We start from the raw sequence: 10,814 nt of genomic DNA on the forward strand, positions 1-10,814 counted from the left end.
TGTTTTAGAGACAAAAGTTATCACTGCAGCAAACAGCAGCGGCTACGCGAGGTGTATGCACACCCTGTGGCTGCATCCAGCTAGCCACCCAATCAGCTAGCTAGCTAGCTAACTAGCTAGCTAGCTAGCTAGCTACCGCAAATCGATAGCATACACCTGGGACTTCTAAAGGGAACTGCCCTTACACCCCAGAGCAACGATTTGCGACACCCCGCAGCCACAGCCCCATGCATGCAGAGGAGAAGAGAGGAGAGAAAAGAAAAAGAGATTGGGAAGGTACTACTAGATAAAAAGGTATTATTGTATAATCAGGTATTATTCAACAAAAAGATTCATTTATTTCTGCAAGATAATCATTTTTGTATTTAATTCATATACAAATATACAAATATATATATGTATGTACATATACTATATCCTTATACATATACATACAGATATATACATTTAAATAAATAAATGAATAAATAAATAAATAAATAAATTAAATAAATAAATAAATAAATAAATAAATAAATAAATAAATGTCCTTATATGTTAATTCTTAAGAAAGGTGAGGGTAAGAGGTGACCCTGCTACGGTGTATGTATGCTGGAAAAGTATTTGTGTTTCTTCTATTCTTTTTTCTTGTGGATAAATTCTTAATGGTCTTCTTAGACAAGTTTCTATATAAGATGCTTCTTCTGTTAATACATTAGCAAGAGAAGACTCCGTAGATGACGCATACATTGGCACCTCATCGTGCTGCTGCAGCTGCAACTGAGCATGCAAATAACACACATAACAAGAAAAACAAACTAGGATTATAATTGACTCAAGGGTTTAGGGTTTGGGGTTTAGGGTTTGGGGTTTAGGGTTTACGACGCGCTCGCACCTCCTTTCTTAGCTTCTGTACGCGATTGGCTATCTGCAGAAGTCCACATATACACAAAGCAGCACTAGCAGCAGCTACAGCAGCAAGCAGTCGCCAACCCAGGTGTTACAAACAGCAGCAGCAGCAACAACAACAGCAGCAGCAGCAGCAGCAGCACACCTCTCTTGCAATAGCCTTGCGCTGCAGAGCGGGATCTGCTGTGAAGTCCATGATGACGACGGCAGATCTGAAACAACAAAACACAACACTAAACCCTTAACCCTAAACCCTAATTCTAAACCCTAAACCCTAATTCTAAACCCTAAACCCTAATTATTAACCTAAACCCTAAAAAAGGTCCATGCAGATGAATTGGTGCTCAGATAGACTCCAAACAATAGTAGGAAATCCTAGAATGTGCGTGAGGACCACAACCCTAGTCCCTCAAACCCTAAACCCTAAACCCTCGTCCTACCTGTCGCAATGTACAGCAAGGTTAGGGTTATCAACAGTAGGTAGTTCCCTCTGTAAGGATGCGTCCTCAGCAGAGAGAGTAATGCCCGCCAATTCTATTTTTCCTTCCTTATCGAACATGCGCAGCTGCTCCTGCGTGCAACGCTTTGCTGCTGCCTGCAGCTGCTGCATCGCCTTGCCTACACGAGGGCCAAGGGCCTTAAAGTTTAATGTAAGAGATAATGGTGCCTCCGTCTTGTCAACTGAGACCTCCATCTCGCACGCGTTCAATTCCTCCTACAATTTATTTACATATATATACACACACACAGCATACACCACTTGATACTGCTTGTGCTGCTGCTTCTGCTGCTGCTGTTACCGCTGCTGGTGCTGGTGCTGTTGCTGTTGTTGTAGCAGATGAGATATGCCTAGCAGATATACGTAACCACATAAATACAAGATATATTTGCTACAAAAATACATGTAAATGTATAAGACTAACTTTAATATAATTATCTGTCTCCAACAGATCGTTAAGATGTTCCTCAGATGCAACAAGACAACGCAACAAAGAGACAGGAGTCTTCAAGGAGACCCTGCGCCTCTCTCTTAATGTTCTCCCCATGACGATAACTGCAGGAGAACACAAGACAAATAAATACAAGACAAATACATAAGCCTTTATCTTTTATTTATGTGTTTTGTCTACGTGTATATATATACGGTGTTGCATGCACATGCATGCGTCGAAAAGCCCCGTGAGGACGAACCGCTTTGCATGCGTTTCATTTTTTCTTCAACTCTTTCGTCGCGGAGTTCTTCTTTAGGAGGAGGCAGCAGCAAGAAGTGGACACTTTCAGCATATAAGGAATGACCTGCAGGGAGGCCCTTCTTTAAGGCTTGGTAGAGGAACTCGCTTAAGAAAGGAGTTAAAGGAGCCTATAGAAAACCCAAACCCCAAACCCTAACAAACCCTAAACGCCCAAACCCTATCAAACCCTAAACCCTAACGAACCGAGAACGCCAAACCACCCTCCTCGTTATATGGGATTCACAAATGTGATGCAACAGAGTTTAGGGTTAAGGGTTTAGGGTTTACGGACCATGTACACAACGGTCGTCAGCAGCACGGAGAAGAGGGTTTGCAGGGCTTCAAGTGCTTCCTCAGGACCTGAACCTCCTCTCATGCGGTCTCTATTCAGCCTCAAATACCTTAAAAGAAGAAAAAGGACAAACGGATGGAAAGGAAAACCAATATAACTTATGCCTCCCCCGAGGGATAGGGCTTAGTTAAGGTTTAGGGTTTAATTACCCACCAGTTGGTGAGCAGCTCGAGGAAGGAAAGGAGTTGCGGCACCAGAGTGTACAGTCGATAGTTGTCGATCTCTTCCGTAACAAACTGCAGCAGCAGAAACAGAAGCAGCAGCAACCGCAGCAGAAATTTAGTAATACTATAACAACATACAGGCACATATAGCAGTAATACAATATTATTATAGCAAACAAGAAACAGCAATACTATCTTTGTACCCAATAAGTACAATATTATTACACTATCTAGTAGTCATATAATGCTCTTAAGATAAATAGGAGCAATATAATAATAATTGCAATACTATATTTCTGCATGTACACATCAACTGTTTAAGTAATCCATTAAAGTATAAATTATTATATTTATTACTTAATAATAATAATTGATTAATTACCTTTATAATACGTTGCGTCTCCGACAAAATCCACCTATCCATGCAATTTTTTCTGTTTTTTTCAGCTTCTTCTGTTGCAACTTCAAACTTCTTGCCGCTTGCAGATTCATAACGAATTACCTCTTGAATTAAAAACCTAAAAAACATATTTAACAGTTAACAGCAAAAGTACATTGCATGCAACAGCAGCAGCAGCGAAAACAGTACCACTCTTCGTCGCCAATGCCAGCAGCAGCAACAAGAGCAGCCAACATCAGCAGCAGCAGCGTGTGACCTTACCTTGTAGCATGATACCAGGGCAGAAGTACATCCTTAATGATGTCTTTAACACCTTCTTGCTTAAAGTTAAGTGTTTCTCCCTTTACAACAGGAGAATTTAATAAATAGAGACGCAAAGCATCAGCCCCCAAGGAGTCCAATACATCGGTAATAGGTGGATAATTCTGCAGCCTCTTGCTCATCTTCCTCCCGTCAGCAGCCAACACCAATCCTAAGAGCAGCAGCAGGAACACCAGCAACAGCAACAGCAGCATCAAAACGCACTTCTTCAAATATCTATACAACATGCAAGTACCTAGTGCCACAACAAACTCGATAACGCGAAACTTCCTCCCACAGCTGCTGCTGCTGTAGCTGCTGTTGCTGTTGCTGTTGCTGCTGCTCCTGGTGTTTAGCGCACCATTTGCGATAAGATTTTGGAAGGGAGGTTTGTCAAAGAGAGATGTTGAAAGAACAAGCATTGTGTAAAACCACCCTCGAGTCTGGTCAAGGCCCTCAGCCACAAAGTTCGCGGGGAAAGTTTCCTCAAACTGCAGCAGCAACAGCAGCAATTGCAGCAGCAATGATACCAGCAGCACCGATAACAGCAGCGGCAAAACAAACACAGGCAAGCAAGGACAAACAGAAACAAGCAACGACTGCTAATAGACTGTAGCTCGACGCAGCTACCCAGCTTCTGTAAAGCAACAAGAGCAGCATCAGCAACTGTCTTACTCGCTTTTGGTTCTCGAAGGGATAGTGCTGCTGGGCATAAGGCATAGAACCGCTCTCAAACCAGCAATCAAAGACCTGCAGCAGCAACACGGTGCAGCAGCAGCAAGTAGAACTGCCGTTTAGCAGCAAGAGAAGGACCGAGTGGCAGCATCAACAGTAACAGCACCAGCAAGAGTAGCACGAGCGCAACGAAAAAGGCAGCTGCACCCAGAGAGGCACAGCAGCATGCAGAGCTCCCAGCAGCAGCAGACCCAGCAGCAACAGCAGACCACTCACCTCTTCAACTCTTTGAAGGGGAGGGAACTCAGGGCCTCTTGGATCAGGAATTTTGATGTCATCGATTGCATCGCGGTGTAAATCAGGCAAAGGCCGTCCTGCGTATTTCTCTAACTCGGCAGCACTTCCTTCACACAAACAAACAAGCAACCACACAAGCAGAGAATAAACACCCTTGCAGGAACAGAAACAGCAGCGTTCGCAGAGGCAGCATGTGCAGTAGCAGGTTCAGCAGCAGCCCTAGCAGCAGCAGCAGCCGCAGAATCAAGAAGTTACCTATGCATACGATCTGGGAGAAATCTGCGCTGACCCAAAGCGGGAGAGGCGTTCCCCAGAATCTGTTTCTGCTGATACACCAATCCTTTGCCTCAGCTAGCCAATTATTAAATCGTTTATCTTGCAGCACTTGAGGGACCCATCTGCTGCAGCTGTTGCAGCGCTGCAGCTGCTGCCTTATGTCCTCAACACGGAGGAACCAAGAAGGAACCGCCTTGTAAATTAAAGGCGTATCTGACCGCCAACAGAAGGGATATGCGTGCACAATTGTCCATGCAGCTAGCAAAGAACCACGTTCTTTAAGGGCCTCCTGAACCTTTTTGTTGCTTTCTTTAAAGTGCAAACCTTGGCAGAAGGGAACATCTCCCGTCACTATACCACTCTCGTCCAATGGGCATGCAAGAGGGCCCCCAACTTGTATGATCCTGCATGCAAAACATCATCAAAACGAAATTCGCAAAACCTAAACCCTAAACCCTACAACTCATGCATAGTTGAATGAGCTCAAGTGTCGTTGTTCCTCTCGAATAATGACACTTGCTGCTCCACCTACGCCTGGCTGCTTAGTCCTCTTCTCAACTATTATTTTCCTATTATTATTCGAGTAAATAAGTAATTGTGTAATTATTTAACCGCATAATTCGAAGAGGAAAACACTCACTTCTGCTCAATGCAAACGCGGTAGTCGTCCTCACCAAAGGCAGGAGCGCAGTGGACAATACCAGTACCTGCAGCAGCAGCAGTAGTAGTAGCAGGAGCAGCACACGCAGTAGAAACAACAACAGATGACATCTTTATGATTTAAGAAGCAAATAGTGCACTCGGTCGCCTCAGACCCAAGTAATCAACCTTCGACCCTAAACCCCAAGACGTAAAGAAAGTGACACAACTATGGACCCTCAATTGTGGGCAGCAGGCGGCATGTTCTTAGCAAGTTTACAAGGTAAGAGGCGGGAAGCCAATTAGCGTTTATGGTTTACCTGAGTCTGAAGTAACAAAGTTGTCCACACAAACCCTAAAGGCTGACGGGAAATCGCCCGAGGCAAAGCAGTCGAAGACGGGGGCGTACGACAAATCTGAAGCACCAACAGAAGCAAACCACTAAACCCTAAACCCTAAACTGATGCACATAAGGTGCATCACAGAGCAGCAGCTAGCGCCGACAACAAACAAACGTAGACCAACCGAGTTAGACAAGTCGACAGACAAGCAGTTTGCTGCAGCAGCTCGTCTGTGTATGCTGAACCGCAAAAGCCCAACCGTCAACTCACTTCGCAGCTTTTCTCCAGGGAACTCTTCCCGAATTTCAACATCGGCGGCAACATCCAACTTCAGCTGAACACAGCAAATCGAAAACCCTAATAATTGGCGTGTTGGCATTCTAGGGTTTCACAGTTTAAAGTGAGCAAAGCAAACCCTAAACCGTAAACCCTGATTTGTCAGCAACATCTACGGGTTAGGACCTATAAAATGAGGCCTAGCAACAAGGAACCCTAAAAGCTTACATGCTTGCACATAAATTCGAGGCGGTCCTTCGCGAAGACCAGGGTGCTGCACTCAAGCCCCAAACAACTCTTGGCCACTCCCTTAAACCCTAAACCCTAAAGTCTAAACCGTACATCCCGAAAAGAACTTAGCACAGGCATCTGAGGCACAAACTACTTCGCTAACCCTATATCGTAAACCCTTACCGTTTGCTGGGTTTAATGAAGGCCTTGACATAAGTCATCGTTGGGTGTACACACAGCGCCAAGTTCGCGGGGAGTGTCCAAGGGGTCGTTGTCCAAATTGTGAATTCCACTGGTTCCGCGGAAAATGAAGTGTCTGTACACCTGAAGAGCAGCAACAGCAGCAGCACGAACTTTAGAGCAACAATAGACAGCGGCCGCATCCGCAGCATCAGCACCAGCTTTGGCGGCAGCAGCAGTAGCAGGACTTGAACGACGCAGCAGACAGTGCAGCGAGTCAGAGGAGGGCTGTAAGTTTTAGACTTGGGATTACGGTTTAGGATTAGGGTTTACGGTGTTGGCGACTTACTTGAAGGCGACGACAAGGCAGGGGTCGCTGACATCCTTGTAGTTTTGATTTGCTTCAAAGTTCGATAGAGGAGTGCTGCATGCAGTGGAGAAGGGCATCACCTAAAGCAGCAACAAACAGCACAGCATACACTAGGAAACCCTAATGCCTGTTGCTTGCAACACACAAATCGAAGCGATTTAGAGCAATAACCAGTGCCCACGCATATCCTGGTTAGACGTATATAGTGCGTATCCAGTACAAATACAGTTCAAGTGCGTGAATCAATAGATGAAGGATTTTATATATACGTAAGGGAGACAGTGAGAAAGAGAAGCGGGTGAGAAAGACAAGGAAAGAGATAAAGAAATAAGGAAAGAAAGTCAGGAAGAGCGAGACTGCGATGTGAATCCAGGGTATACCCGGAGTGTGTGTATGTATATGCAGTGTATATGCAGCTGAAACGGAAATTTCAACATAAAATAGTCACCTTGAATGCTCTGTAAATTCTCTTCTTATCGAAGAGTTGTTTAAATGCCCACCAAACAGACTCCATAAAATTTCTGTCCATAGTTCTGTAGCCGCCGGCAAAGTCGATCCAGCGCCCAGTTCGTTCTGGTAGCACACAAAACATAAATTAAGTAGAATAAATCAAAATAAATTAATTTAAATAAAATATACTCGACAGACCATGCACAGAAAACCGCATTATCAGGCGCATTAAATATACCGGGCAGCACCGGCACCAGTCGAAGCAGCGGCAGCAGACTCACCAACAATTTTCTCCCACTCCGCTGAGTAGCGCAGCACAATTGACCTGCGGAGAAAGCAGCAAAGGCGGCAACAGCAACAGTCGACGCAGCAGCAGACGCAGCGACAACAGTAACCCAAACAGCAGCAGTCGCAGCCAGTGGAGCAGCAGGAGCTGCTTCAAACGCAGCAAAATCGGCAACGGAAGCAGCAGCAACAATCTAAGCGTCAGCAGTAAACATAACCACCGCAGCAATCGAAACAGCAGTAGCAGCTGAAACACGACTGCAGCTGTTTGCTATTGTTTTCTACTCTGCTGCGTGCTGTCCCTTGAATTGTGTGAGATCTAGTGGTTAACGATGCTAAAAGAGCAAACCCAAAGGACGGATTAGGGTATGCTTGCCGGCTTGCTTGCTTGCATGCTGCACCACCACATCATTCTGATACTATTATAAGGGTTTACGGTTTAGGGTTTCTATGCTTGCCTGCATTGTTGGTTATACTGGGGTATACCATATTGCAGCACTTGTTGTCTTGTGTTGATATTGAGTAATTTATCGATTTCGAATTCAATGGGGAGTCCGTGGCAATCCCAACCGAATCTTCTCTCTACATAGTGCCCTCTTTGATGGGCAAAACGGCAAACAACGTCCTATTAACAAACGATACAACAACACAGCAATGATACAATTAGCCTCATAAATAATAAAAGATGTAGATTAAATGAAGAGAAAGCAACGTGCTGCTGCAGCAAAGAAAGAAGGTAAATGCAAGGGAAGGCAAAGTTCAACAGCAACGCAAACATCAGCATTACCAACAGCAACAGCACCAACGCAGATGATCCTCAACAGCAACACAAACACCCATCATCATCAGCAGCAAACAGGGAGAAAAATACACACAAACGCAGCAGCAGCAAGAAAGCGTACCTTGATGGTGCCTGCAAGTATATGTCCATAGTGAGGAAGTCCTGTAGCAAAAGGAGGACCATCATAGAAAGAAAAAGGTTTTCTTCCCTTTGCAAGTTCTAAAGACTTTGAGAATATTTCTTTTTTCTTCCACATTTCTAACGTCGATTCCTCCTGTTGAGGAAAAGAGGGCCGCTCCTCCACTGTATACATACATACACACACCACACATAATATACTACTACTAATATGATACTAATAATAATAATAATAAATAACATATAGAATATAAGTATATGTATGTATATGCGTATATATGTATATGTATGCAAATATACATCTGTATGTGTATGCTAAGAATAGTGGTAATAATAGAATAATGCTAGAAATAATCGCATAATAGAAAAAATGACAGCAATGGTGATAATAAAACAATATTAATAATTTAGAACAAAAACACTAACAACAATTCTATGAAGTTGATTCAACGATAGACACAAGAAAATAGTTAAATCGAAGCAAACAAAACAAACAAAAGAAGAGAAAAAAGCAAAACATCTCCGCTGTCGCTGCACGCGAGAATGCCATGCTGATGCTGCTGCTACTACTGCTGTTGTTGAGCGTGGTCGTGTTGCTGGTGCTCCTATGTTGCTGCGCCTTATTATAAGAATACTTCAGAACTCCCAAGAGCCTAAACCCTAATCCTTACAAGGTTCAAAGGTAAAACTCTTTGAGGCCCCATTGCGTTGCTCTACACTTGCAGCAGTCATCTTCTCTGGTCTATTAAACAACAAACCTTGCTGCTGCTGGAGCTGCTGGAGCTGCTGCTGCTCTCGCCGTTTCTGGTGTTGCAGCTGCAGTTGCTTCTGCTGAATTTGCAGCTGCTGCTTCTGCTGTTTATGCTGTTGCTGCACCCAGCCGCTGTAGCTACGCTGCTGGAGGAGGGGTGTAAAAGGGGTTCGTGCTGCACGGTAGCAGCCGCAGAAGGAGCAGGGGCTGTAGCAGGCTCTTGATATGGCAGGGATAGAAGCAGATGCCGCCGTTAAAAAGGGGCGACTGCGCATATGCAGTCTCTGCAGCAGGGACAAAAAAAGAAGACAAACCCTAGGCCCTAAGCCCTAAGCACATGCTAACAAATTGTAGATGGAGCAGGCATGTTAACACGCGTGGAGCTCTTCCACTCGTAAACCCTAAAAAATCTAAAGGAATAAAACAACAACAGGGTTCACATTCTAAACGCTAAACCCTAAACCCGTGAGGTGAGTCCTTACTGGTCGTGTTGGTTTAGGCGTGCTTGCAGCGCTAAACCCTAAGCCTTAAAACCTAGACCCTAGGCTCTACAGCGTATATGTAAAGAGCAGGAAATGCGTCAAACACGTTTTTTTGCCCAATCTAGGGTTTAGCGTATAGGGTTTAGGGTTTAGGCCTACCGCAGCAGATGTGGGGCTGCAGCACCGCTGCCGAGACTGTCGATGTGTCTGATAGAGCTAGTTGTCTGCCCATTTTTCTTTGAAAACGTGTTTATTTAAGTAGTATATCCTTATTTAATTAGTTAGCAATAGGTTATTCAATTTATTATCATATTATTTTGTCTATCGGGCCTAAGCGAAACTCAAATAGACAAGCTGCTGCAGTGGGTTTAGCTTGCTGCATCGTTTGCCGCTTCCTCACACCGCCTTTGCCAATCTGTACTTTTTTAATGGCTGCAGCGCTGGCTGCTCGAGAACTAGCCGCTGAAACACCTCCAGATGCAGCACCGGGCGTTGCAGCAACTGCAGCAGCATGGGTCGCAGCAGCTGCTGCAGCACGGGTCTCAGCTCGCAGCAGCTGTAACAGCAGGCACCGGGACAGCTGAAGCAGCACGAGTCGCCGCAGCTGCAGCAGCAAGTGTCGCAGCACACTCTCCTGCGACCCCTGCCGTTGCAGCACTTACTCGGTCACTAGCTGCTGTGGCTCATACTGCTGCATCGCTCGTTGCTGTAACGTGCGTTGCTGTAAAGTTTGCTGCTGCGGCATCTGTTGCTGCGGCACCTGTTGCTGCAGCACCTGTTGCTGCGGCACCTGCTGCTGCGGCACCTGCTGCTGCGACACTTGCTGCCGCTCCAAATTTTGTCAACACTTGCTGCTGCACCGCTGGATGGTATAACGTGTGCTGCTACATCACTTGATGCTGTAACACTTGTTGCTGCCGCACGTGCTACCGCAGTGCTGGCTGCTGTAACGTGTGCTGCTGCGTTACTTGCTGCTGAAAAGCTCGCTTTTGCAGCACCTTCTGCTGCAATAGTTACTGCTGCATCGCTGTCTCTTGCAGCACTTGCTGGTGCTTGCTGCTGCAAAACATGATGCTGTTGTACCTTCCTCCTGCTGCTGCAAGACTTACTGCTGCAGCCTTTACTGGAGTAACGCTTTATGCTGCAACACCTGCTGCTGCAACACTAGCTGGTGTAGTGCTTTCTGCTGCAACACCTGCTGCTGCAACACTTGTTGCTGCAACACTTGCTGCTGCAACACTTGCTGCTGCAAAACCCCTTGGATTCCTTTCATGTACACACACATCAGAGGAGGATCAGAAGGCAG

At 45.3% G+C, this 10,814-nt stretch overlaps 1 protein-coding gene across 1 annotated transcript; it reads right to left on the bottom strand.

Moving 5' to 3' along the window:
- Nucleotides 1–537: 537 nt before the first annotated feature.
- Nucleotides 538–9,393, bottom strand: EMWEY_00023320 (isoleucine-tRNA synthetase, putative; the record flags this gene model as incomplete). The annotated part of the gene is made up of 26 exons (XM_013480781.1): nucleotides 538–759; nucleotides 875–907; nucleotides 1,034–1,100; nucleotides 1,329–1,603; nucleotides 1,812–1,942; nucleotides 2,080–2,248; nucleotides 2,413–2,521; nucleotides 2,626–2,708; nucleotides 3,019–3,154; nucleotides 3,298–3,508; nucleotides 3,698–3,827; nucleotides 4,012–4,086; nucleotides 4,288–4,415; nucleotides 4,564–4,988; nucleotides 5,225–5,291; nucleotides 5,544–5,639; nucleotides 5,835–5,898; nucleotides 6,069–6,114; nucleotides 6,255–6,395; nucleotides 6,601–6,701; nucleotides 7,122–7,194; nucleotides 7,310–7,396; nucleotides 7,833–7,981; nucleotides 8,259–8,440; nucleotides 8,947–9,201; nucleotides 9,372–9,393. The coding sequence occupies 26 exons, from the start codon at nucleotides 9,391–9,393 to the stop codon at nucleotides 538–540; spliced, it is 3,477 nt and encodes a 1,158-aa protein (XP_013336235.1).
- Between the last annotated feature and the right edge of the window lie 1,421 nt (nucleotides 9,394–10,814).

This window comes from Eimeria maxima, genomic scaffold (genome assembly GCF_000499605.1).
Source record: "Eimeria maxima Weybridge genomic scaffold, Emw_scaff233, whole genome shotgun sequence".
Classification (NCBI taxonomy): Eukaryota; Apicomplexa; class Conoidasida; order Eucoccidiorida; family Eimeriidae; genus Eimeria; species Eimeria maxima.